A 26570-nucleotide genomic window follows, 5' to 3' on the forward strand; every position below is an offset into this window, starting at 1 on the left:
GAGCTAAGGAGCCGCACTATTATCATATTTCAAATATTTCAATAACTGAAGGTTGTTTAGAAGAGATCGCTTTTAAGCGATAAGTCCGTCTGTTGTTACCTACTCATTAAGGTCCTGTCTTTGTTTGTAACATGTATTTTTCTTTGTAGTGCACAATAAAGTATTTTATTATTTCTATTTCAACTACTTGTCACACAACAATTCAACAATTTAGGTCACATTAGATACAAAAAAAGCGTTTTGAGGAATTAATTCCCAGCAAGCTGGAAATCAATTTAATACCTTCATTTGGTCCTAAATGCGTATAATCCGAGTATGCTCCATCCCAGGAGGTATGGATACTTTTTAGGAGCGTTGGTTGTTGTCGGACACTGGTGAGATTTTTTTTCGGATAGTAACACGGTTATATTTACCAAAAAAAATATTAAAAGTGGCGGCTAGCATTTTTAGCTCAGATATCCATTTTTATCATGATTAGAGCACATTTTCCATCGGACGTACCGTTTTTGAACTACAAGAAAAAAACTAAAAAATTGCAAAAAAATCCACATCTGGAATGGAGCAAACTCGGATTTATTTATTTATTTAATCTTTATTGCACAAAAGAAAATACAATCGTACAAAAGGCGGACTTAATGCTATGAGGCATTCTCTACCAGTCAACCTTCGGGCAAAGCAGATAATTTGTAGGCGGTGCAACATAGTGATTACATATATACAAGTATAGTTAAATAATGGATAGGCATAGACATACATACATATATCTGTATATATAATATTCATATAAATACATACAATATACATACATACAAATACATAAGATATCAGATGAAACTTTCAAAACAGAAACACTAAGAATTCATCGTTCTGCCAGCAAAGTACTCACGTAAGGATTTTTTAAATGCAAATCTATTCGGACACTGTCTAATTTTAACAGGGAGACTATTCCAAAGGCGAGCTGCCTGAATAGAGAAAGAATAGGACATGAAACCTGTTCGGTGAGATGGTATCGACAAAGAAAGGTTGCCAGTAGAGCGAAGCGAAGCGGATTACACTAATTTAAAACCAAATGAAGGTATTAAGACGATTTCCAGCTTACTTACTTACTTACTGCTGTGGCGCGACGACCCGAAGTGGATCTTGGCCTCCGACACCAAAGACCGCCATGCTACTCTGTCCAAAGCCGTTTCTGTCCAGTCGACGGCGCCGAGTTCGCTGAGGTCTTTCTGCACTTCGTCTCTCCAGCGGTACCCAGGGCGTCCAGACGGTCTTCGGCCACTTGGTACTCCAGAGTACGCCCTCCAGACTGCGCGATCTTCCTCCATCCGGACTACGTGCCCGAGCCATCGGAGCCTGGCGGCTTTCGTTTCTCCGATGATGTTCGGCTCGGACACCAGATCTTCAATCTCCTGGTTCTTGCGGAGTCTCCAAACGATTAGTCTTAAGACGATTTCCAGCTTGCTGGGAATTAATTCCTGGAAAAAATATAAGTTGACTGGATCGCACTAATGACAGAAATGAAACCCAATGCCTTGATATATCAGCGTGTAATTACACTAGACAACAACGGAAACGGGTGAAGGGAACATGTACAATCCGTATTCATAGCGTTTCAATGCAATTCGAATGCATTTAAGATAGATAGATAGAATTTTTATTGGTATTAATCATACACTGTCAGTTACATAACAATAATTACTTACAAAATGAGGGGTCATCTATAAATTACATCACACGAATTTCGTGATTTTTTACCCCTCCCCCCCTCCTTGTCACACCTGGTCACATTGGCAACCCCCTGCCCCCCTTGTGTGAAATATATTTGGAAATTTTGTTTTCAACGAAATCAGCAAATCCATAGAGCAAATCGAATGTATATTTTTTTTATAATAGCAACATTAGAAATTGCATGACACGAAACCGATTAGGAATAAAATTTCACGAATAAAAACGATATTTCGTTTCAAAAACTAGCCTATTAATAAATTGAGTTAATTGTAGATACCACTTGTACCGCGAATACAAAAAAACCAAAACAATTTTCGGTTACAAGTAAATGTGACGTCACAAAGTTTGTGACCCCTCTCCCCCGTCCCCCGTGTCACAACATGTCACATTGTCTGGACCCCCTCCCACCCCCTAAACGTGTGACGTAATTAATGGATGACCCCTAAATTGATTCATCGAAATAGCACTAACAGGCTAATACTTTCCGACAGAAGGCGAAAAAGTGCTAACAGTTGTTCGAGATATCCAGCAATATTAGTGAGTGCGGAACCATGTCGCGTCGCGGGGTGCTTGTAGCGGACGGGGGGTTAACAATGCTGGGCTTTATACGGGTTGGGATTGGGTTATGAGACAGGTCAGAAATAACGAGAGTAATTGGAAGTAATGTTAATAGAGTTAAATTTTAATATACGTCGGTGGCAAGCCAGAACCTAACGCTGCGTCAATCGAATTTAAACTATTGTGAGACATTTTAACTTAACTAACTTAGCGGTTTCACTCAAGTATTTTTAGTCACTCACGCGACATGTTTCGGAGAGCCTAGGTCTCCATTTTCAAGCACTAACAGTGCCTGAGTAAGTAGCGGTCACGACGGGTGGGCGTCACGTACTGCGGCGCGCCGCGTCTAATACATTCATTCTAGATTTTTTTGCGGCTAAATTTATAATGATGTGTTATTGCTGCTGTGTTATACCTGCAGGTGAGTACATTATAATACACTACTCTCCCATCCCCCCCACCTTCGGCTTCCCCCCTTCGGCTTCCCCCCTCCACAACCCATATACTTATGATATGTGTAGATAAATTAGTGTATGCAACAGTACATAATTAGGCCTTAAAACACTCGTGTGATTCTATTATGAAACTCGCTAACGTTCGTTGGATAAAACCGCACTTCTATTTTAAGGCCTCTCATTATATATCAGTTGCATAAACTACTATAAATGCATTTCTTGTGTTACATTTTAAGCATTATTGTTTCCTATGTATTAAATGTCTCATTTATGTTAATGGCAGATTTTAGTAAACTTTGGCACTTTGGCGCACCATAGCTTAAAAACTATAACTCGTATCAAAATGAATGTCAGTACTTATTTGTAGGAAATTTATCAATAAATAATTTAGTCTGACCATTTTATCGTAGCTTGTACCGTTTTGCTGAAAATTGAGAAAATCTGTAAAATGGGACACTTTTCAAGGGGTGGAGGGGGGAAGCCGAATGTGGGAGGGGGGGGGAGAGTAGTGTAAATAATGTAATCGCCTACAGGTATAACACAGCAGCAGTAAAACAAAATTATAAATTTTGCCGTGTTGCCCATACATTGAAATCTAGAATCAATATATTAGTCGCGCGCGCGCGCGTTTAATAACGACAAAATTGTCAAACCAACGGGCGGGGTATATTTATGGACAAGGAAACTTTTTCGAACTGAAAAATGTACCTACAGTCTATTTTATTATTTATAGTATATGTATTATGTATGCCGTCGCAGGGAGACAGTTTATTTCTTCATTACTAATAGCAGTTTTCTCGCAACCTGCCATTGTTAATTACATGACATTCTAGACTATTCATAACTAAGTAACCATGTTAGTGTCAGCCACGAAGCCACGTCAAAACAATGGAATTTTCCCAAAGAAAAGCTTCAATGTGTTTATAGAAAAGACAACTTTATCTAAAGATAAACAAAGTTGATTATATACCGGAGGCAAATAAGGGTTGCCACAGATTGTAATTAGGTAAAGATATTGGATGAGAAAAAGTAACGGCAAGCTCGTGAGGGCCCTTTGATTATAGGATACAGCTACATGATAAAGTAATTAAGTCCCCGGCAAGCTCGGTTCTCCATACAAACGTAGTTACGCTCTCATTTTAAAACCACTAGCTAGATTGCTCTGCAACTTTGTATTTATTTACAATAAAATAAGCTATATCTAGGTCTGTAATTAGTTTATGTAGCTTCAGGTACCATAGTAAAAAAAATACAGGGAAATTAAGTTTTTCATACAAAACATGTATTTGCTCTATTTGGTTTGTTTTATAAACTGGAGCTGTATATATAAACTAATTATAGACAACAAAAACTAGTACCCGACATAGATATTTAATAATAATAATATAATATATATTTATTGCTTTCACATTGGTAAAATTACAGATGTTCTTAATCGATAATGTATCACAACATGACACCCTGTAAGGGTATTGCAATTTTATCTATCTACTCTAAACTAATACATATGTAAATTAAACACAGAAATAACATTACACAAAAGTTAAACCTATCTAAGCTATGTATTACTTATATGTCTATTTATGGTATTTATTACAATCAAAATATTCTTGTATAGAATAAAAACAATTACTCGTTAAATAATTTTTCAAGCAGTTAACAAATTTATCATATTTTTGCTCTCCCGCTATTTCCTTTTTATACTCGTATGTTACGTTAATTAATGTTCATTGCCAATATTTCATGTAATTTAAGGATGTCGTTTTAAGATGTGAGCGTTTCGATGGTATGGGAGCGGCTTATGCCGGCGGGTTCGTGTGACTATTAAATCAGTTGACTAACAGAATGAAGACGGATAGTGAAACTCTTCGGTTACCATATTTATTTGTGACCTTATCCAAAGATAGATATAACTCCGTAATAGATAGATACAGTATAAGGAAAACCCGTGCCTCGAGAATCACGAAAATTTGATTCTCGATCAGATGGCGCAACTACCTTTGGCCTACTCTCGTATAGAGGGCGTTGACGGTTTTGTTTGTTACTTAACAATTTTAACGCATATTCAGTGAAAGAACATGGCTCAAAATCACAAAAATTACGAATGCAAATAAAAAAAAAATCATTTATCCATATTTAAATATATTTTATCGTATTTTTATAAATCTTCATTTTTAAAGTGTGTCGATAGATGGCAGTGAATTTACTGTGGTTACAAAATTTACTATGACAGTTCCGCTCTATCTTATTATATCCTCTTTGGATTATCGTAACCTTCGAGTAGCCAATGCATCTTGGCGTCTATTACTCTATTGAACGAGCCCGGCCAAGGAGCACCTCCATGTACAATAGCGTGTAGCACAATGGTGGGAAACTCACACACGTTTGGGTGTTTTCGCGTGGGTCTAGGGGCTACGGCCTTGGCGCAAGTCACTATCACTAAGTATCACTACACTTTATAAAACAATGTGACGTCTGTATGTTCGCGTCGCGATAAACAGGTTCTGAATTGATTAAAATATTTATTGAATAAATAAAAAACAATAACAAAACTTATAAACTATTATTAAAATTAACCTATAAACAAATAAACGATAAACTCAAAAACTACTGAACGGATTTTGCACCTATCAATATAGTGATTCTCGAGAAAGGTTATAGGTTATAGGTTTTCGCGGGCTTGGTTTCCGCAACTCGACGTCATATAATGCGCCTATTTTGCGTGATGGGTTGACAGCACTACTCTTGCCAACCCAACTCTTCCAGGAAGCCTAGCAGACCCTTGATGTTGCCGACGACTTCTGGGAGAGACCCCGGCGAACCGAGGTATTGTGCCCGGTATTCTGCCACCCCTGGGCAAAGGTTAAGGTGTATTAGTTATTTGTTAAGGTTTTGTGTAACCCGTGCGAAGCCGGGCGGGTCGATAGTAACTGTCTTTTACGTGTTCACACTTAAATCGCTGCTGAACCGATTTTGATGAAGTTTGGTATGGAGATAGTTTGAGACACGGAGGATATAGGATAGTTTTGACTAATAATTATCATCATTCTACGCATTCGCAGCCACGGGTCGGGGCTAGTTAATACAAATTTACCGCATTCTGGTGATTAAAAAACTGACCTAAGAAGTAAATATTATTTTAATTCGACATATCTCAACAAGCTCATCACGTTGGGCGCCGAGCCTCAACGCAATCCATCCTTACCACATTCAGGGCTTGAAAATGGAGCTAGAAATAAGCTCTCCGAATTATAATTGAGACTAACACCCACGCTAAGTTTTCATGCCAAGTACCTATACAGCGCTCATATCTCATATGCATTTTCACTGCCAAGTTTAAGCCGGGAACGATGGCCATCGGGGAAGAAAGTTTCTTGAGTGGAGACAACGCACCAGAAAGCTTAGAGTGGTGGTGGTGGAGGGTTGGTGACGGCAGTGATCATCGTGGGGTTTTTCTTTGGCAGTAAACCTTTTGTACCTATGTATTTCGACTGATATAAACCGTCTAATTTAACAGACGGGCGTACCGGACCACAACCTTTGTCCGGTCAGCTTATCACTTACCTGCCTTCACTCATAGCTGCTCCTTAACGGACGTACGGCGAACCACCTTCCACCCGATCAAACACGTCTTGCACCGTGCCAAGGTCGCGGTCCAGTACGTCCGTAATTAGTGTTTTAATGATGTTAGGTCGCTTCAGTCCGACCCGTAGACCATACAGGAGTGTCCACTCTATTGCGACCTTGCTAAGCTACTGTCGCCACAGCGCAGCCGAAAACATGCTCATACATACCTATACATAAAATACTCTATAAACTACATAGACCGTTGCGTAACTAACTATAAATACAAAGCAAAATAAAAATATGTAACGCCATTTAATGTCTAGCCTTATGCAAAATATAGTGATATCTGGGGGCACGGCAGTGCCGCCGCCTAGTCGAGCAAAACAAAGAGACACGGCCGTACCATCCTTTTCTCGAAGCACAGAATAACTAATAGTACTACCGTACAGAAAATTCACTCCTTCACAAAAGCCAGATTTAGGTATAAAATTATACCTACACTCGCCGCCTGCAAGCAAAATTGAAACTTATAACCGCGCACGAACCGTGAATCTTCTTTGCGCGCCGCAGTTTTATGACCGAGCTCCGAGTGTCGGCACGGGGTTGTCATTTGACAAGTTTTTGTAACCTACTGATTTATTATTTTTAAGATAAATATGTAGGAATTACAAACGTTGATTCTGTAAACATAAAATTTTTAGCCGGAGATAGTATGTCTGATTCTCACGGAAGTAGGTATGCCACAGAAGTTTGTATGTATGTATGTAAACACTTTATTGTACATAAGACAGATTACAAACACAATAAAAGAACAAAAATATATACAATGTACAAAGGCGGACTTATCCCTATAAGGGATCCCTAGAAGTACTTATTCCTTTGAAAATATGTCGGTCAATATAGTCCGGAATTTAAAAAAAAAATTTTTTCTGCTTCCTTGTTCTTCCGTTTATTCAGACATCCGTAAACAGAACATTATCTTTTATACAGATTAGATCGCGATTTAGGTTTCGAAGCCATTGCGTATTTACAATTTTGCGCGAGCGCCACGTGACACGACTATCGTGCGAGCCGAGCGGCAGCCCACTACCATACACCGTCTCGGGCGGTGCGCCGGCCAAATATACCTAAACTGCGCAGTGACACCCCCCTGCTCGAAGCCATTCAGGCCATTTTCGAAGTCCTGTAATTTTGTGCTGGCTAAAGCTAGAGCCCTGAATTTTCAGTGACGTATACATAGGGCATGATATGGCTTACATATATTCCCAAGAACATTCAATTTGAACTTGTAGTTTAAGAATTATTGCACGTCAAAGTTCCTTACTTTTGTCACTGACACACTCACTCACTCACCGATCATCATAATTCTAAGGTACTTCTAGCCAACCAACAAGCTTGAAATTTTAAACATAAGTAGTTTTTAGCTTAACAAGCCATAAAAAACCTAAAAATATTGCAATATCAGTCACGTTTTAAAGATTTAGGAACTGCATAAGTAAGTTTGTAGTCCCTTACGAATATATGCTATTAGAAAGTTACTTTTGCAGTCCCAATAAATAGTAGGTAAAGTAAAGGTCTAAGATGTACGATGTGAGTAGGTATAAAGATGTGTACATTATGAGTATGGTATGGCTATGAGTATGGTAAGGATATGAATATGGTATAGGTTCCAGTACATATGGCACTCATGTGCGGGTACGGTGTGGGATGGGGACAGTCTCTCAACGCAATACTTCTACTACAAAAAGTTTAGAGATGTAATGTGATACCAAGTCGGTTATTTTAGTCAGTGCCAGGGGGTGTTATAACCCAGCTCTTAGACCCAGCTTGGGCAATCCGCAAGGGTGTGCTGGGCAGTGTCGTCCTCTTCGCCACAGTGGTGGCAGACTGTTGACGGTTCCCGCTGAATTTGGTTCAGATAATGACCAAAGCAGCCATGTCCGGTCATTACCTGCACCAGCCTATATGTTAGGCTCCCTCTTTTCCGGTCTAGCCAGTTGTCGAACGACGGTAGAAGCGCCCCTATGGTATGGGTACCATATGGGGCGTCCTCCAGCTGGTCCTTCCACCGGTCCCACTCCCTTTTGGCTACCGCCTTTCGTCTTGCATCAATCTCTTGTGGGGCCAGACGATCGTCATTATTATTGGCCTCCACCTGCTCTCTGTAAGGCTCCGCCATGAGCCTGGCGTCGAGCTCCCATGGCAAAGTGCCCGCGAGAAACCATGGAGTACCTAACTTATGGATATATTTTTAGATTTATTATGGATAAATGATTTTTTTATTTTATTTTTGACCCATGTTCTTTCACTAATATGCTTTAAAATTGTTAAATAACAAACGAAACCGTCAACGCCATCTATTAGAGAGTTGGCCAAAGGTAGATGCGCCATCTGTTCGAGAATCAAATTTTCTTGATTTTCGAGGCCCGTTTTTTCCTTAGACTGTATCCATCTAATACGGAGTTACAATATAGTCTTTGCGTATATCAAATATACGTCGGATTTTGCGTTTGTATAAGGGAAGGGAAACGCTAAAGAAATTGCTGGCAGTAGTACGAGTACGATATAGTAGTTTATGGGATGTGACTGCTACATAATGAAAGGCATCAAATCCCGAGTGTGGGTTTATGAAACGAACGAAGTGAGTTTCATAATAGAATCACACTAGTGTTTTAATGCCTTTTAATTATGTACAGTTACATACACTGCTTTATCTACCTACACACATATTATAAACTTTCAATGATATATTCACTAACCTCATATTACAGCCGACATTGGGGCATAGTTGCTCTCTGGCGGAATTCGCGGATATGAGGTGGCGTCTCCGAAATATCTTTATCGCACATTTTACACGAAACTTTTGCTAGTTTTGGTAGTAGTAGTAGGCCGGCAACGCACTTACAACCCCTCTGGTGTTGCGGGTGTCCATGGGCGGCGGTAATCGCTTTCCATCAGGTGATCCGTCTGCTCGTTTGCCTCCTATTTCATAAAAAAAAAATAGTTACTTTAAACAACAACACAAATTATTTTATAGTACAGTCGAGTTCATAAATATGTATACATTATTTCACCTTATTGCAATGGATTAAGGGGAACACATATTTATGAACTCGACTGTACATATGGGGTTACTTTACCGCACAGGTGCGATAATTAGCACATTACGCAACTATGTCGAAAATTTAAAGGGCCATGTGTACTGTAAAACGTTGTACGATACATGTGCGAATAGGTAATTCGCAACTCATGTCGATTTATCGCCACTCGTTTCGAATTTTCTTATTTTTCGCAATTGTATCGTAATGTACTATTTTACTTACAAACTAATTAAAAGATAAACTGCACGTCAAATGGCGGCAAAGAAAACTTTTTTAACGCATGTCACGCATCCGTAGTTTTTTTTAAATTCAGGGACAAACTAGAGTGCGGGTCGATTGCCATAACGTTCGATACCAACTAACAAGCGAAATTTGTCAAAATTGTATGCAATTGACTTAAATGTTAATATATTTTACCTTTTTCCAGAGTTTGATCATCGTTGATTTTTTCATTGTGATTGACATCTGTATATACAATTTATAGATGGTATGGATGGTATAGAAAGGATGCCAATCTCTTAAGGCAGAATTGTTGCAAAAGTGATCGCTTTCAGCTTTAAATAATAGTTCCTAATCTCTCCGGTGGCGCTAGTTAGGCTCTGGGACATAAGGCAACAAATAACCCGACCAAATTACGTAGGTTGTTTTTGGTAGTATTTCGGTGTATGGTGGCGCCGCCTAATTACTGTTTTTTGATGGACACTTTTCATACATAGAGATTTGGCTCCTTTATATAGTCTCCATGATAGATGGTATGCAATTGACATTTCATTTCGAATAAAACGTCATCTTGACTGATATTAGAATAGAGGTCAAATCAAATTTCTTTGTTTCTCAGAGATGTTTGAAATTTGAATGAAATAATATTATCGAAATCGATGTTATTATTTAGCAATAATTTAATAACATTTTCGCAGATAAAAAAATTGTGGATTTTGAAGGCATCATAGTGTTTATGATATGTGTGTAGATAAAGTTTTAATAAACTTTACTAAATTGTTATCCGTACGCTGTAGTACATACCATCAATTTGGAAAGGAAGACCTCGCCGGCGCGATAAGTGCAATTTGAAAGTTGTTCAATTCCACGCATCGTAATCTCACGGTCCTGTAAGGGTTCTCTCAAGAGGATAGTGGATCATTTCTTTGTACTCGATTTCTAAATTGTTGGTCCAATTTAAAATTGCAACTATAATTATTATAGGAATACCTAAGGAATAGTAAATTTCAATGCAAGTGTGAAAAGTGGGTAATTATTCACAAGTCCCGAGATGTCTTTTATGAGCCGTATGCGAACAAAAGGCACGGACCAAGTCTGAGAAGTCTGAGTCGGACGTATGAGAGGTACACCCTAAAAAAAATGTTTATGGAGTATTTATTTTACCGTTTTGTCGCCATGCATGATTAATGTATCCATGCCAAATTGCAGCTTCTTAGCACTAACGATCACGGAGCATAGCCGCTGACGGACAGACAGACGGACATGGCGAAACTATAAGGGTTCCTAGTTGACTACGGAACCCTAAAAAACGAACGGTCAAATTAATTAACTTCCTGCTTTTCTTTGAAGTCGTTTAAAAATCAGTGATCCACTATCCCCTAAAGGCCTAAACGCCAGATCGGACATATTACGGAATTTGCTCTTAATTAGGAGGTCTGTAGACAGAGGTCGAGTTCCAAGGTAACTTAATTCTGCGATTAAGGGTCCCCGGCAAGCTCTGTTCTCCATACAAACGTAGTTACGCTCTCATTTTAAAAAGAGTAGCTAGTTTGCTCTGAAACTTTGTACTTACAATAGGATAACATATATCTATGTCTGTAATTAGTTTATGTAGCTTAAGATACCATAGTTAAATAAAAAAATACAGCGAATATAAAACTTGTTTTTCATTTATTTCGTTTGTTTTATAAACTGGAGCTTTATAAACTAATTACAGACCTAGATATACTTCATTTCATTGTATGTGCAAAGTTTCATTACAATCCAACACGTAGTTTTAAAATGAGAACGAAACTCCGTTTGCATGGGAAGGTGAAATTCGGCCGAGCTTGTCGGGGGACTCTTAATAATTTCTATTAAGGTCACAGAACATCCCAGCTTCAACAGTACAATCAGCAGGAAATGATCTTAGTACAACTTTATTGTCATGTAAGAGCGTGTGAAAATCATATTTAGGGTTCCGTACCCGAAGAGTAAAAACGGGACCCTATTACTAAGACCCCGCTGTCTGTCCGTCTGTCACCAGGCTGTATCTCTTGAACCGTGATAGCTAGACAGTTGAAATTTTCACAGATGATGTATTTCTGTTGCCGCTATAACAACAAACAGAATAAAATAAATATTTAAGAGGCCGTAGTCGATTTTGGAGCAAAAATTTTAAATTGATAGATTTAGTCGTTGAAATTATACACGTTTTGTTACGTAATATCTAAATAACAAGTTTTGGTTTCTATTAGCACGTCTTCTCATCTTGCCTTTTAATAATGAGGTCGCAAGCGTGCGTCACTGGTAATATATGAAAAGAAGGGTCAGTTTTTAAAAATTCATCAATAATTTATGGTGGTAAATTATACAAATTGATGTATAAGAATAGTTTCAACAAATGTTGTAGATTGTTTAAGTATCAAAATTACGTTGAAATTAAGTCGATTTTCAGAGAAATTGTCACTTGTTTTGAAGTAATTTCTGAAAAAAATTGGTTTCGTCAACTTTCATTTACACTACTTCAAAGTCATAATAATAAAAATGTAGTCTGATAAACGTCAAGTACAGGATATGTGTAATACAAAATTACCATGTTTAGACGTCCAAACTTTACGAAATTTACAAATAAGAGCGACAAAATCAGTGCTTAACGCGCGTTTACCTAAACGTCCATCAGAAAAGCAAACATTACTAATTTAGTGAGTCTGTTTTCAACAAATTGATCTGATAAAAGGTAAGATAAGAAGATGCGCTAATAGAAACCAGTACTTGTTATTTCAATTAGGTAACAAAAGGTGTACAATTTCACCGACTAAATCTATCAATTTTACACTTTTGCGACTAAAATCGACACCGGCCTATTAAGTGGGGCTCCCATAAAACTAACGTGATTTTTAGCCGTGTTTTGCTTAATAGAACGGAACCCTTCGTGCGTGAGTCCAAATCTCACTTGGCCGGTTTTTTACCACCTAATCAGCTTAGCCACCTATGTGGCAAGGAGGAGACTATAGCTTACTCGTACATGTATTAATGTACGCGGCCACGCGATAATTATAATGCATTCGGTAGAGATAAAATTAGATCAGGGGCCCGTCTCTCAAAAGCTTGTAACTTGTAATACAAGCGGATGTCACTTTTTGACAGCTTTAGTTAGAAAGGGACTTTCACTTGTATTACAAGCTACAAGCTTTTCAGAAACGGGCCCCTGAGCGAACTAAATGATGTCGAACGAAAACTTTGAAGAAAATATTGCCGGAATGCCACCGGAATAGTAACCACTGTAGTTATTTTTAGGGTTCCGTACCTTACCCAAAGGGTAAAAACCGGACCCTATTACTTAGACTTCACTGTCCGTCTGTCTGTCTGTCACCATTCTCATGAACAGTGATAGTGACACTTGAGTAACCAAATTGATCGCTAGATAGGGCTATTAAGTGTACCAACGTACAGTCGCCGCCAGATATATCGGAGCGGCCAAGGTGCTCACAAATATCTGAACATGCACTCTAACGTCTTGCCAATAGAGGCATGATCAGAATAGATATGTGTGAGCCCTTGGCCGCGCCGATATACCTGACGGCGACTGTACTAAAAATACTCAATCATGCTACCAACATTTTTTCCTAAAACTTTTCGATATGTTTTCTTAGTCCGGGGAAATTACTAAATCCTAATCAAACAAATTTTCGCCCAAATCTGATGGTATCTAATAATACCCTTACTTGTTAACTTCTACGCAATAGGGGTGGGGGGGGGGGGGGGTGAAGGTTTTCTCTCAAGGCTTCTGCACGTGCTATAGCATCATTAAAGTAATAAATAACTCCTTGATTATTGAACAAGAGAGAGAACTTTTTGTATTTCTTATTACTTGTAACAAGAATAACGAGTCACGAAATATAAATTTCATATAAACGAGTTACTTAAGATAAGAATCAACTAAGGTAGATTTTTTTTTGCGACAAGTGTTGATATTATGTCAAGCGTTGTCAATAATCCTACTCGTGGTAGATAGTCGATACTAGAAACGAACCCTAAAAACGGGTTCCGTACTTTTTAGTATTTGTGGTTATAGCGGCAACAGAAATACACCATCTGTGAAAATTTCAACTATCTAGCTGACACGGTTCATGAAATACAGCCTGGTGATAGACAAACGGACAGACAGACAGACGGACGGAAAGACAGACAGACTGACAGACGGACAGACAGACGGACAGCGGAGTCTTAGTAATAGGGTCCCGTTTTTAGCCTTTGGGTACGGAACCCTAAAAAATTACGTTGTCGCTGTTAACTCAATAATTACGCTAGCCTTTATATTAAGAAAACATATTATTTTACTGCCAAGCCCAACGCCGCGAGTGAAAGTGGACTCTCTGCGTTATCTATTCTGTAGCATCAGTGCGAGAAATGGCATTTTTCGCAAATGCGGGTTCCTCGTTTGCGACACTGAGGTCAGTTAGTACCGGTGGCTTGCTCATTTATCAATTTCTTCATACACGTTTGCGTGCGTGTACTGGATATCATCACTACTAAGTATATAATATGGTAATGTAAAATTATAATAGGTATTTCGCTTTAGGAATTACTCCGACATTTTATAAACGCCGTTTAGAGACTAGCCCTTATATACATATCTCGTCCTGTCTGTTGATAATAAGTTTTTTTCTAAGTTTCACTTTTTGTACATCCCCACCCCCTAATTCACAAAACTTAGCAAACCTTTGTTTCATTTTGTCTTCTTCTAACTAACAAAATACAAATGAACTGCAAATAAGTATATATACGAGGTGCGGTCCAGATATTAATGGCTGGAATGATTTGGCCGTTTTAGTCCCGACCTGACCCGACTGGCTACTATTTGTTTTCGAAACTTAAGGGGAAGAAGATTTTCTTAGTGACCCATGCGGTTTACGCCCATTTTGAGGACAAAATTTCAGAGTACTTTTACAAGGGGATAGAAATGCTAATTTACAGATTAAAATGGTGTGTTGAAATAAAGGAGGAATATAACGAAAAATAAAAATAGTTTTTTTTTGTAAATGTATACTCTTATTTTCTATGTCAGGCTGGAAACATTTGGACCGCACCTCGTATACCTATGTACCAGATTGGAGCCCAATCTAACCCCAGGGAGTGGTCCTAAATCCTAATTAAGCTACGAAGACTTGACCCAGGGTATTTAGGTACATCAGGTGCATACTTTTTATATATTAATACATAAATAAAAGCTTGTATAAAGAATTTTGCTAAGGACCAAACAAATCCTCTCCAGAAATAAATGAAATGCTACAGATCATTTTTATGAGAAGAAATGAATATTTTCTTAGACAAAGTACATTATTTATCAGAGTGCTGTACTTATTTCCCCCTTTTAAGAATAGCAGTAAAAGAGGCTGTTGTTATTTCAAAGGACATCGTGCTTCATTTGCATTGGGAATGTATAGAAATGGAAAGCCAACAGCAAAGTATTAGACGTAGGCACTTAAGTTATAATTGAAAATAGGTGCCATTATATTAAAATATATAGAGACTACATGTGAAGCGCTGGTGGCCTAGCGGTAAGAGCGTGCGACTTGAAATCCTGAGGTCGCGGGTTTTTAACCCCGGCTCGGTATGAGTTTTTCGGTACTTATGTACGAAATGTCATTTGATATTTACTACCATTCGCTTTTCGGTGAAGGAAAACATCGTGAGGAAACCGGGGACTATAATAATCTAATAATCCCAATAAGGCCCAGTTTTTACCCTCTCTGGAAGGTCAGATGGTAGTCGCTTTTGTAACAACTAGTGCCGACGCCAATTTCTGTGGTTTGTTGCCAAGCGGACCCCAGGCTCCCATGAGCCGTGGCAAAAATGTCGGGAAAACGTAATTAAGGATGATGATGATACAGATACTAGATGTGTTTTAAGAAAAAAAACAAGTCTCTATCCAGAGGAGTCAGTTATCTCTGCAGCTTACTGTAGGTACATAGGCTAATTCTAACGTATACTAACATCAGAATGGCATTGGAATCATGTTATTTGGACTGTATCGTTTATTATAAATACAGATAAAACCTGGGGCCCGTTTATCAAAAGCTTGTAGCTTGTAATACAAGTTGAAGTCCCTTTTTGACAGCGTTTGTTAGAAAGGGTCTTCCACTTGTATTACATGCTACAAGTTTTTGATAAACGGGCCCATGGTCTAACTGTTGATATATATTATTTTGTATTACTATGTTTTAAGAATTTGATCTAAGGGTAATTTTTAGCCATATCTGATATAAAGTTTTAATTATTATTTTAGGGACTTTATGATGCTTTCAATATCGTCTAGTAAATACATTTCGGACAAGCCTATCGAGCTTAATTTGTGACTATTTCAATGTTAGCACAACGTACTTGTGTAATCTTGTAGTAGGTATTTGTCCGAAATCGTAGATGGTGGTCTTTTCCATAGTTCGAAATGTCAAATGTCACTTGTTACTTCAATGACTGACAGCTGTTCTTTAGTCTTTTGGACCACCATCAACAGAGGCGCCAACTGGTGAGCAAAAAACGATAGCCCTTATTGAGTAAATTTTGTCTCAAGCTTCCAGGGGCCCGTTTCTCAAAAGCTTGTAGCTTGTAGTACAAGTGGAAGTCCCTTTCTAACAAAAGCTGTCAAAAAGTGACATTCGCTTGTATTACAAGTTACAAGCTTTTGAGAAACGGGCCTCAGGACGAAATGTGTAACCTTATTAAAGCACAAATTAAACATGTGTAATTTTTAAATAAAAATATAATACAAAACAAAAACGGTCAGGTTGTATTTTACGTCGAGCTTCCAGGACGAAATGCGTAACCTTATTAAAGCGCTAATTAAACATGTGTAATTTTTAAATAAAAATGTTATACCAAAAAAACGGTTAGGTACTCGTGCTCCATTAAAAGACAAAAATATAATGTATATATTTATTATAAGAGATATTATTATAAGAGATATGATTTGTCAGTAAAATAAAGGTCGATGGTAATATTATCTTCAAATTATATTAAATTATAGACCATGAGCTACATTCTAATAAAAGGTTTAAAAATTTGATCAAGGTTAACAAATAGGTAGAGCCACTAAGCGCCACTAGCACCATCCCACTAACCCGGGGTTAAGTTGTTAAACTGTAATCCCAGTGTCAAATTGTAATGGTAAGCGCCACTTGCACCATCCTACTAACCCGGGGTTAACCGTTGAAACCTATAAAATATAAATAACGCAAAGTATTTCCTGGGTAATTATTTCAGTTCTGGGTTACTTGACTGGCGACTTGAAGAGTCTAGAAGAAATGATAACAGTCTATTTTTTAGGGTGCCGTAGGTTCAGAGAGCGGAGTTTTTGAAAAAACGTACCTCTTTTTTTGATCACAATACGGTTGCCAAAAATTAAATTACAATCTTGCTGTAAAGGTTATTCTGCTAGTACTTACTATAGGTATCTAGATAACCTTCATAACATAATAGATAGTATTAATTATCCCAGGCTTCTATAAATTAGATTTTTCCAGACTATGAAGAGGTAGGTAAGTATATCATTACCCTATCATTTCCATATTCCTCTAAATTGTTTGTATAGTTGGAAAATCGAAAGGTTCCAATCTATGTCTATGTGATGAGAGCCAAAAATAACCGATAATAGTGACAACACACCAATATTCCATGTAAATCTGATTTCTTCGGTTTCCAATACGATTGTATGCTTCGAAACCATACTAAACATCGGACGCTTTTTTATTGTATATAGGATACATCTACATTGAAAAGGTTCGTCATTTATTTAGGCACGAATATTTTGTGTAAATTATAATTGTCTATGAAAATGAAGCAGTCAAAAATGCTCAAATAATCTGCTATTGATCAAAGCTAAGAACGAAACTAAGGTCCCACGCGCTAATTCAAATTCCTGTGCACTTAGCAACCAGCGTTAAGCAGGCAAATTCCACCATTATATATTCACGAGTCCTTTAACTTGTCCCAAAAACTTCATAAATTTCCATGAGCACCCTAGTAATCCTTACCCTAATCACACTGGGATAAAGTCTGAATTCGTTTGAGATGAGGCTAACTTTTACTTTTGTTCGAGAACGATGAACTTGTGGAAAATAAACCAGTCTCTGGCCTTGGCGGCAGATGCGACGAGATGGGCTTAAACTGGATAAGTGGCGTACAAAGGTACATGCGCAGTTTTATTAGGGCTCCGCCGTCGCCAAAAGGCTTTTTTTTATTAGGTGGCTCATATCCAGATTTAGAACTAATCCTCCTTCCTGCTGAAGAAAATTAAGAACATTGTTGAACTGAATTATTGGGGGGTTTTGAGGAATATAGCTGTCACAATCACAAACAGAAATTAGGCTTAATATACAAGTATATAGAAACTTTGTGGAGGGTAAGAGTCAAATTCAGTTATTTATCTGAGTATTACCCTGGTGGTCTTTACAAACTAATCAGGGATCGACCCTCATTGTGGTTGATTGAACCTCGATTTCAAAAAACTAAATCATACCAAAGAATAGGTAGAGTCAGTATCAAAAGTAGGGGGGGCGGGCCCGACTATGCGTCAAAAGTTTCTACCATTCTCTGATAACTTAACAAGAAGAGATATATGTCTCTATTTGTAGAGCAATTGGACTTACAGATACTTTTGAACGCGATCTGTCTCTAGAGTTATATATATTTTTTATACTACGTTGGTGGCAAACAAGCATACGGCCCGCCTGATGTTAAGCAGTCTCCGTAGCCTATGTACGCCTGCAACTCCAGAGGAGTTACATGCGCGTTGCCGACCCTAACACTCCTCTCCCTCGAGCTCTGGCAACCTTACTCACCGGCAGGAACACAACACTATTAGTAGGGTCTAGTGTTATTTGGCTGCGGTTTTCTGTAAGGTGGAGGTACCTCCCCAGTTGGGCTCTGCTCTAGATCTGGAATGACATCCGCTGTCCTGTGCCCTACCACACAAAGCGAGATGTCATTCACAGTGCCCATACCTCTCTTTTGGACGTAGTTTAAGGACATACCCGGGTCCTTGTCCTTATATATTTGTATTAAGAAAAGTATTCCATTATGGTGCGTTGTTTCATACGTTACTATTGACATTATGAGAGCGAATACAGACCCCTAGAAACTCACGTTAAAAAAGTGTAAGGTTTTGTGCAATTTTGGTATGTCGACAACGCAAGGATGTATTCGCCCCCACGCGGCCACGCCTGAGAAGAGGGAATTCCTTTTCTATTAGGAATCTGTGTTTATTTGTTCTTAGCGGATAAAATAAAGTTAGAAACAGTAAATTGTGTCACAAGGGAGCAAAATGACATATTTACGGCGAGGGCGTACAATTGAATCCTAAACGAAGCGAAGGATATAGAATACTTCTGGCACTTTGTCCGTATCGATATTTTCAGACGTGACTGTACTGACTAATTAAAATGTACCTACAGCTCATAATTATGTACCTAATATCTTTTCAAAGACAGCAGCAAACACCTAAAATGATACAATGAAAATCAAGTACATTATTTTTGTAGATTTTTCTGGTAACAAATTAGCTCTTACCCCTTTGAACCAAATCTTCGGAAGAACACTATGAAGACTGATATCACTTATATATATTATTATAAAGTTATTGATTTAAACTAAGTATTTACTAATTTACAGAACCGCATAATTATGCTTTGTGAAATATTTGTACAAAACTTTTTAAATATAAACTTTTTAAATTGCATAGACAAGTATGGCTGCGTTTAAGGAGACCTAAAATGTCAAAATAAATATTAAATTATTGAACTAATGGTTTTGTCCTTGTAAATATTACGCTAATTAATTAATTAACTTAATTTAAATATGCTATTAATTAATTTAAAATACGCTAATTACATTTATTGTTTACAATTACAACAAAATATTATGTAAGTTAGAAAAATTGTATGCACGTAATCGATTATAAAGAAATTGTAATCGATTATATGCATACTAATTTAATATGTCTGTGTCAATATTTCATACTGGCAACAGAATGTCCTTGAACAGAAAAGTGCCACTTTGATCCCTACTAGCAGGAAAGAAAAATCCAGTTTCCGAATAGGTGATGTGAAACAATATTTTTTGCGCTAGCTATGAATATAGTAAGAATCTTATAATAGGAACCAAACAATTTTACGCTTATCTACCTGCTTTCTTGACTCGCGACATCGCACTAAAAGGCCAGCATGGGAATCTTCAGGTGTGGAAATTTTAAACATTCTTGAACTCACTTTTAGGCTGATGTGATGATGACATGGTTTTCGAGACGAGTTTCGTTTATTATGTCTTGTCATAGAGCGTATAGTACGGATAGGATGGTTGCGCTTTAATCATGTAGGTATCATACCATTCTTCACCCTTGCATTGTTAGAACGTGACGGCCACGACGATAAATGCGCGACCATCTTAAGGTTACTACAGACAGTCCTTGTAACAAATAGCATGCGATTTCAGATAATTGATGGCTAAGTAGGAGCAACGAATTCGATTGATCGATTAAATGCCGCAATGTATTATAAATCGCATGCGATTATCGGTGATGATTAGGGCTACGGCTATCCCATACTATAGCGTCTCCCGAGCGTTGGCGTCTAGTCAACTCTTTATGGCTGCTGCCTGCGCGCAGCGACACCATTTTCCATAGCACTGACTAGTCGCTGACGCTCAAAACGCTAGTGTGGGGTGGCCCTTAGGCTCTACAGTGATGAGCAAGGGCAAAATAGTCATAACAGCTTTCAAATTAGGCCCACCCAACACTAGCGTCTTTTGAGAAAATGGCGCCGCTGCACAGTTGCGTGGAACAGCTACAGTAGACGCTACCGCTACCCCAGGGTGGCTCTTAAAACTTCGTAACTTCTTAATATGGCTTAGTACGGACCGTTATGGAGGTAACAGCGCAGACAAACAGACAAACGAAGGCTTCAATTCAAATTTGAAATCTCTGCATTGTTTCTGGCCAGTATTTGTACTGCATATGAAATACAAACGAAACAGTGCAACTCCAAACAGAAACGGAATAAATGGAAAGTTCTCGGTCAGAAATCCGTTAGGTTACACGGTACTCGTATAAACAAAGGTTAACCGGGAAAAGCGATTGTAGTTCTGTTTTTTTTTGCACGGGTATCGCCAGTAACTGGCCACATATGAAAATGTCACTCGGTTAGCCAGTCTAGCCACCGACTTTGTTCTCTGATACCGTTAGCAAGATTAATTTAAATATGGCCTAGATAAACTTTTGCACTTACGTCGTACGTAGACTTTTCCATGTAAAATATTAATTTTGTCAATCATTCTCATCTTACACAACTTTGGGAACAAATCAAATTATTTTATTAAATATTTTGATTTGTGTTTTTTAAGTAGTCACACTACTATATATAAATTATAAACTGAAATAAATGTCATATACAGTGTACTTTAAGAATGACTCACGTTAGACCGGGCCGTGTCCGGGCCGGAGCTTCCGGCGCTTCGTTTTCTATTTAAAGCATCACTTGATCACCTGTCATGTCATAGAAAAGTAAGCGCCGGAAGCTCCGGCCCGGACACGGCCCGGTCTAACTTGAGTCATCCTTTATACTATTTCAGTTCATTCTCATCTTATTTATTCGAAAAATGCTAATTTATCACAGTTAGTACGTCCATTTGGCAGTGCTTTTAAAAATGCACACATTATTGCACCTTAGAGCGTTTTCACATTGTCCGATACGATATCCGATGCCGGATGGCATTAATTCCTTTGATTTTTGCAACCAAACAATTATTAAATGTCAAATTATGTAGCTTGGCCGTTTCGCTACCGTCACATGGACGTAAGGTGAAAAATTTATTCACTATGAATTTTTTTTTGTTATACAATAGTTCTTGTATAATTTGACTAAGGTGTAGAGTTTGTGAAATTAAGGCTTGTAGAGTTAGAAGCTTGGCTCTACAAGAGATCTGATAACTTTTTCACAGTGCGAGCCTTGTGGTTTAATCTTAGCAACAATTTACATTAAAATGTTTTTGGTGGGATATCACTTATCTTTGTATGTTGCTTATGACAATCTTCCATCCCCTAATTTAAAGGGTCGGGGGCAATTTACTATAAAAAATCCTGAAATACGTATCTGGAGGCATCTTTTACACAATCTGTATTTTACTAGTTTCCCATAAAAACTCCAACCCCCCTTTTTTCCCCCTAATGCTCTTTTCCACCCCCTTATGGGGTGATTTTGGGGTTGAAAACTTCTATATCCTACCCCATAACAAAAACTATCTACATACTAAATTTCAACTAAATTGGTGCAGCGGTTATTAATTCCCCGTACAAAATTCCACCCCCCTTTTCACTCCCTTAGGGGCAAAAAATTTCAAGTTTTTAAATTTTCCTGTTCTGTATTTTATACATACCAAATTTAACCCTAAACGTACCCTAAAAGTTTTGATGATCATCAGTGAGTGAGTGAGTGAGTGGCGAAATCGGGGTTTTATAGATATGAATAAAAATCTAAAGTATAAGAGCAATGTGATTGAATGTTTTTATGATTAATAAGTCTACTAATAACATCATAGCCTGAGAATTTTGTTTATCTGGTATAATCCAAAAGTTATGAGGGTTCAAATAAACGACGAAGCGCTTCGAGAAAAGGTAGGTAGTGCCCTTGCGTTTTGCTTTGCTCGTCTTGGTGGGGCACTACCGTGCGCCCAGATTGGTTACTTGGTTACGCAGTAAGGTAAGATATTCACCAAATGATCGAGCATATTATATTTCGAATGGACAAGCAGATAGATTTCATTGTTCCAGCTAACTGAATAGAAAACACTAAGTCACAAAAGTATATTATAATATTACTAAATAAAATATTAAAAATAAACCGCTAAGGTAACGTATCAAAGTTGAAAATAGAGCACCCGCTTTCCCGCTTATTGCACTTTGAGAACGAAACGGAAAAAGCCGTTGAATATGTGAGACGCGTACCGCCGATGAGCATGACAATTCATTCAAATGAACGCAAAGTTCAATGCACACGACAAAGATACACACCTGCTGAATTGAGGAGGTGTCTAATTAGTGTTTTATCTTGGGGGCGGCCAGGTGCGTGGTTTGGTCGGTTAGTACTAGCGAAACAAGAGTGGTGACTGGCGTTCACTTCACCTGCGCTGGCGTCAGTATCACTCGGTGAACAGACCCTGACGATTCCTTTCAGCCGCGTTTAAACTCGAACGGTATTTTTGTGAACGCCCAACAACGTAAGTTAACTTTTTTTTTAACGGCTTCCTGCGAGTGTTTTATTGTAATTTGCCTGTTATTTTAAGCATGTTAGATATGTTGAAAGCTTTTAATTTGTTGTATTCGTAATTTAGCAACGTAAACTTTTACTTTGAAGTCCTCTCCACTATGAGTGGCGGCCTGGTACAGGGAATAACTTATTTCAACTTGAGATTCCTTATTTAACTTTACCTTTTGTGAGGCAGATATTAGATATTTAGTAATTACGGACGTTGTTATAAGTAACTAATTAATTACTCAAAGACTTTCTTGTTAAGACGACGACGGCTAAGATTATAAATATTAAAATGTTATATTCTTTATGTGTTATCTTTCTCGTACTAGAAAGTTGTTTAATATATGTATTCTTACCATAATTTAGTCGCAAAGCGAATTTATACCATACCCAAACGACAATAATTTAATAAAAATCGCTAAATACACAGGAATACATTTTCGTAAGCGCGTAGCAAATTTTGGTCCAAAAATAAAACCGAATCATGAAATTTATTACCAACTAAATAATGTACCAAACTATTATCACGATTATTTGATACAAGTTCTATCGTTCAGAGAAATTTTCCAGTAAATAGTCAAGTGGTCGGAGAAATGTTACAAGTTACAAAATTATTATTAATAATTTATATATCGTCTTATCCTACACGTACCGGGAAAAATTTGAAAACTAACATTAACCCTTACGAGTAACTCGACAAGGGAAAATAAATCTCAAAAAACTGTGTTGTATCGTTTTTTAAGGTTCCGTATCCAAAGGGTAAAAACGGGACCCTATTACTAAGACTCCGCTGTCTATCTGTCTGTCTGTTTGTCTGTCTGTCTGTCTGTCTGTTTGTCCGTCTGTCACCAGGCTGTATCTCATGAACCGCGATAGCTAGACAGTTGATATTTTCACAGATGATGTATTTCTGTTGCCGCTATAACAACAAATACTAAAAACAGAATAAAATAAATATATAAGGGGGGCTCCCATACAACAAACGTGATTTTTTTGCAGGTTTTTGCGTAATGGTACGGAACCCTTCGTGCGCGAGTCTGACTCGCACTTGGCCGGTTTTTATTACTTAATCTGATCTTGTCAAACCGGCTGGCATAAATTTGCAATCATTAAGTCAGAAATCAGCTTCTCGAGTTCTGTGGAGCTAGAAACTGTGGCATAATCTTTTATTACGCCTTTTTATTGACATTTGCTCATGTTTCTATATTCACCCTGTACAAATATCCATTAGTGTCGGATCTCACCACGTTACTTATGCCGGGGCCACATTAACGGGAAACGCCGTTGAATATCGCGATGATCTCAGTGTGGCCGTATGAGAAACGTCCATCATCGCGATATTCAACGGCCTTATTCTATCTAAAACTTGCTAAAACGTTTCCACAAAATTGACTGACGCTTGTCCCTGTGACGACGTCACACAGTAAACAATGGAACATCTTATTAAAACTTGCCCAAGGTTCCTTCACGCAAGAACGATCCACGACACTATATGCAGCAAGTACTAAGCTTACGGAAAAAGAAGAAGCTCTCGACTCTTTTTTAAACTATACTAAATACATACTAAGTCCGCGTGTGAGACTAAATAGACTTGTGTCAGTGTGGTTGCAAGCATGACTCGTGCCCATTCAAGTCATTGCAGCAATCCCGGTGCATGTGCATGTGCAATATATGCAAAAAACGGTCTCGTTACGTGTTTCCGGTTTGATAATTTTAAAGTATTCTATTCGGATTGGAATGCCAGCTGGTTACTATTGGAATAAGTGTCACCACTACTAGAAATGTGAAGAACGTAGTCAACTAACGTAGCCTTGCCAAGATGTAGTCGTTGATAGAAAGCTCCAAACGAAACGTTAAAAAATATATAGGAAAAGTCACTTGACATGAGTATTCGTAGCGTCTATCAGCCGCCAATACATTTGGTTTGGCGTTCATCGGTGTACATACGATTGTGATTTTGGGTGGGCCCCCCGTTCTACTTTTTCGTTGACAGTCCGTCCAAATTTCGGTGGTACCTAGCTCACAGCCGTTACTTATCTTCCTAATTTGGGGGTGGTCCGTGTCATAACAGATTCAAATTTTAAATTAAAAATATGGCGGCAAAGTATTCTCGTTTGCTCGAGGGGAAGCTAAGGGGAGGATGTTTTTCGAGTGCACGGTATAATGGAAACATTAAACCTGGAGTTACCAACATTACCAGTACAATTTGACACTGGGTTAACGATTTAACCGGTTAACCCCGGGTTAGTGGGATGGTGCAAGTGGCGCTAAATGCTCTTAGGTTAATAATGAAAGGCTACGTGACAATAAGGCAAAACATGATGACATGTAATGAACAAAACTTTTTTAAACATCTTTTTTCTTTCATTGTATTGTCCTGTGTATGTGTGCTTTATGGAATAAATGTCTTTCTTCTTCTTCTTCTTCTTCTTCAAAAGTTAAGAGAATATTAATTATATGTAATTAATATGGAAATATATGTAATAGATATGTAGAGACGAGTATTAGCTAGTTGGGAAATTGGGATATAGATTGGGATCTGACGATGGGATCCTGGATAGAGAAATCGAGAGAACTCTTCATATATTAGGGGCGAACCACATGGAATGATTTTGATATATTTTTATTAAATATTAACATAGAACATGATTAAGACCATAAAAATTGAAGAAGAAGAAGTGCTGAAGGCGTGATGTCATTTTAAACTATTTAGTAAAGTCTTTTTTTTCGTTAAGATTGTGTGAAGTTATTTTTTGTTAAAGACGATGTCAAATCTTCTTTTTTGCTAAGTTTATTATTGTTCACCACACAATAGAGATCGCACAAACTCGCTACTCAGCCGATTTTACCCGATTAGCGGACCTACCACACCACTTTCACTCGGTATTATGTGAACCGTGACATAACCGCGTGTGAACGGTGACGTTGCGGTCTTAATCACGAGTGTTCTGAGCACGAAAGGTCGATGAACAATTACGAGTGGAGCTTTTTGTAACCATTAACATGGGAGGTTGTAAATACCCTATAGTACTGATATGCCGTCGGAATATTTCCAAAATTGAGAAATTTTCAAATGGAAACATTTCGGAAACTTCTCATTATTTTGTATGGAAATCGAAATGTTAATTTTTTTAAATGTTTTATTTCTTTTTGTTGAGAATTTTTCCTGAAATTTCCTGGGACGGCTGGGACTTTCCCAACTTTATCGATTATCAAAACTTCCCGCCAACTTGCAGATCTGTTAAAGTAGACGCGGGTTATTGATTTGTCATTTGTAATGAATTGAATTGATTGATTGATTTGTACTATTGTTTTTTGATAAATTATTCATTGGTAACTTTGGTAAGCCTAAATTCTTTTAAACTTATTAAAAACTTCAGTCTTCTGTAGACACCTATTTGATTCGTTTTTAAAATTATATATTTTTTGTACGTAGATACACAGTTTTATAATAGTTTATATTTTAGTTATGCTCAAAAACTCCTTTCGGCCGTCATCGCAACCATGTTTCGCAACCATGCAGTTACAAGGGAAGAATTTTCCCTCTCAGTTGACAACTAGTTGCGGTAGGCGAATGTTTTGTCAAGCCAGATATAATACCCCTAATGTAAATTTCTTTCGATAGCGTGACGTGACGTACCGCGTTTGCGTTGTCATTT

At 37.9% G+C, this 26570-nt stretch overlaps 3 protein-coding genes across 3 annotated transcripts in view; 2 read left to right on the forward strand and 1 right to left on the reverse strand.

Annotated features, from left to right (window-relative positions):
* LOC134755207 (uncharacterized) overlaps positions 1 to 26570 on the forward strand; it is a 417347-nt gene that overhangs the window by 176130 nt on the left and 214647 nt on the right. The gene's annotated exons all lie outside the window — the stretch shown is intronic.
* Positions 8125 to 8487, reverse strand: LOC134753787 (uncharacterized). Its single transcript, XM_063689726.1, has one exon. It carries the CDS (start codon positions 8485 to 8487, stop codon positions 8125 to 8127), a length of 363 nt encoding a protein of 120 aa, XP_063545796.1.
* Positions 22858 to 26570, forward strand: part of LOC134755237 (protein obstructor-E-like) — a 57142-nt gene continuing 53429 nt past the window's right edge. Inside the window, exon 1 of the mRNA XM_063691759.1 lies at positions 22858 to 22876. The gene's annotated coding sequence lies outside the window, so the exon portion shown is untranslated. The remainder of the gene's footprint in view (positions 22877 to 26570) is intronic.

This window comes from Cydia strobilella, chromosome Z, assembly GCF_947568885.1.
Source record: "Cydia strobilella chromosome Z, ilCydStro3.1, whole genome shotgun sequence".
Classification (NCBI taxonomy): Eukaryota; Metazoa; Arthropoda; class Insecta; order Lepidoptera; family Tortricidae; genus Cydia; species Cydia strobilella.

Bases quoted from the DNA above. Each gene is read 5' to 3' on its own strand.
- LOC134753787 (XM_063689726.1), bottom strand. From the start codon at position 8,487: ATGGCGGAGCCTTACAGAGAGCAGGTGGAGGCCAATAATAATGACGAT.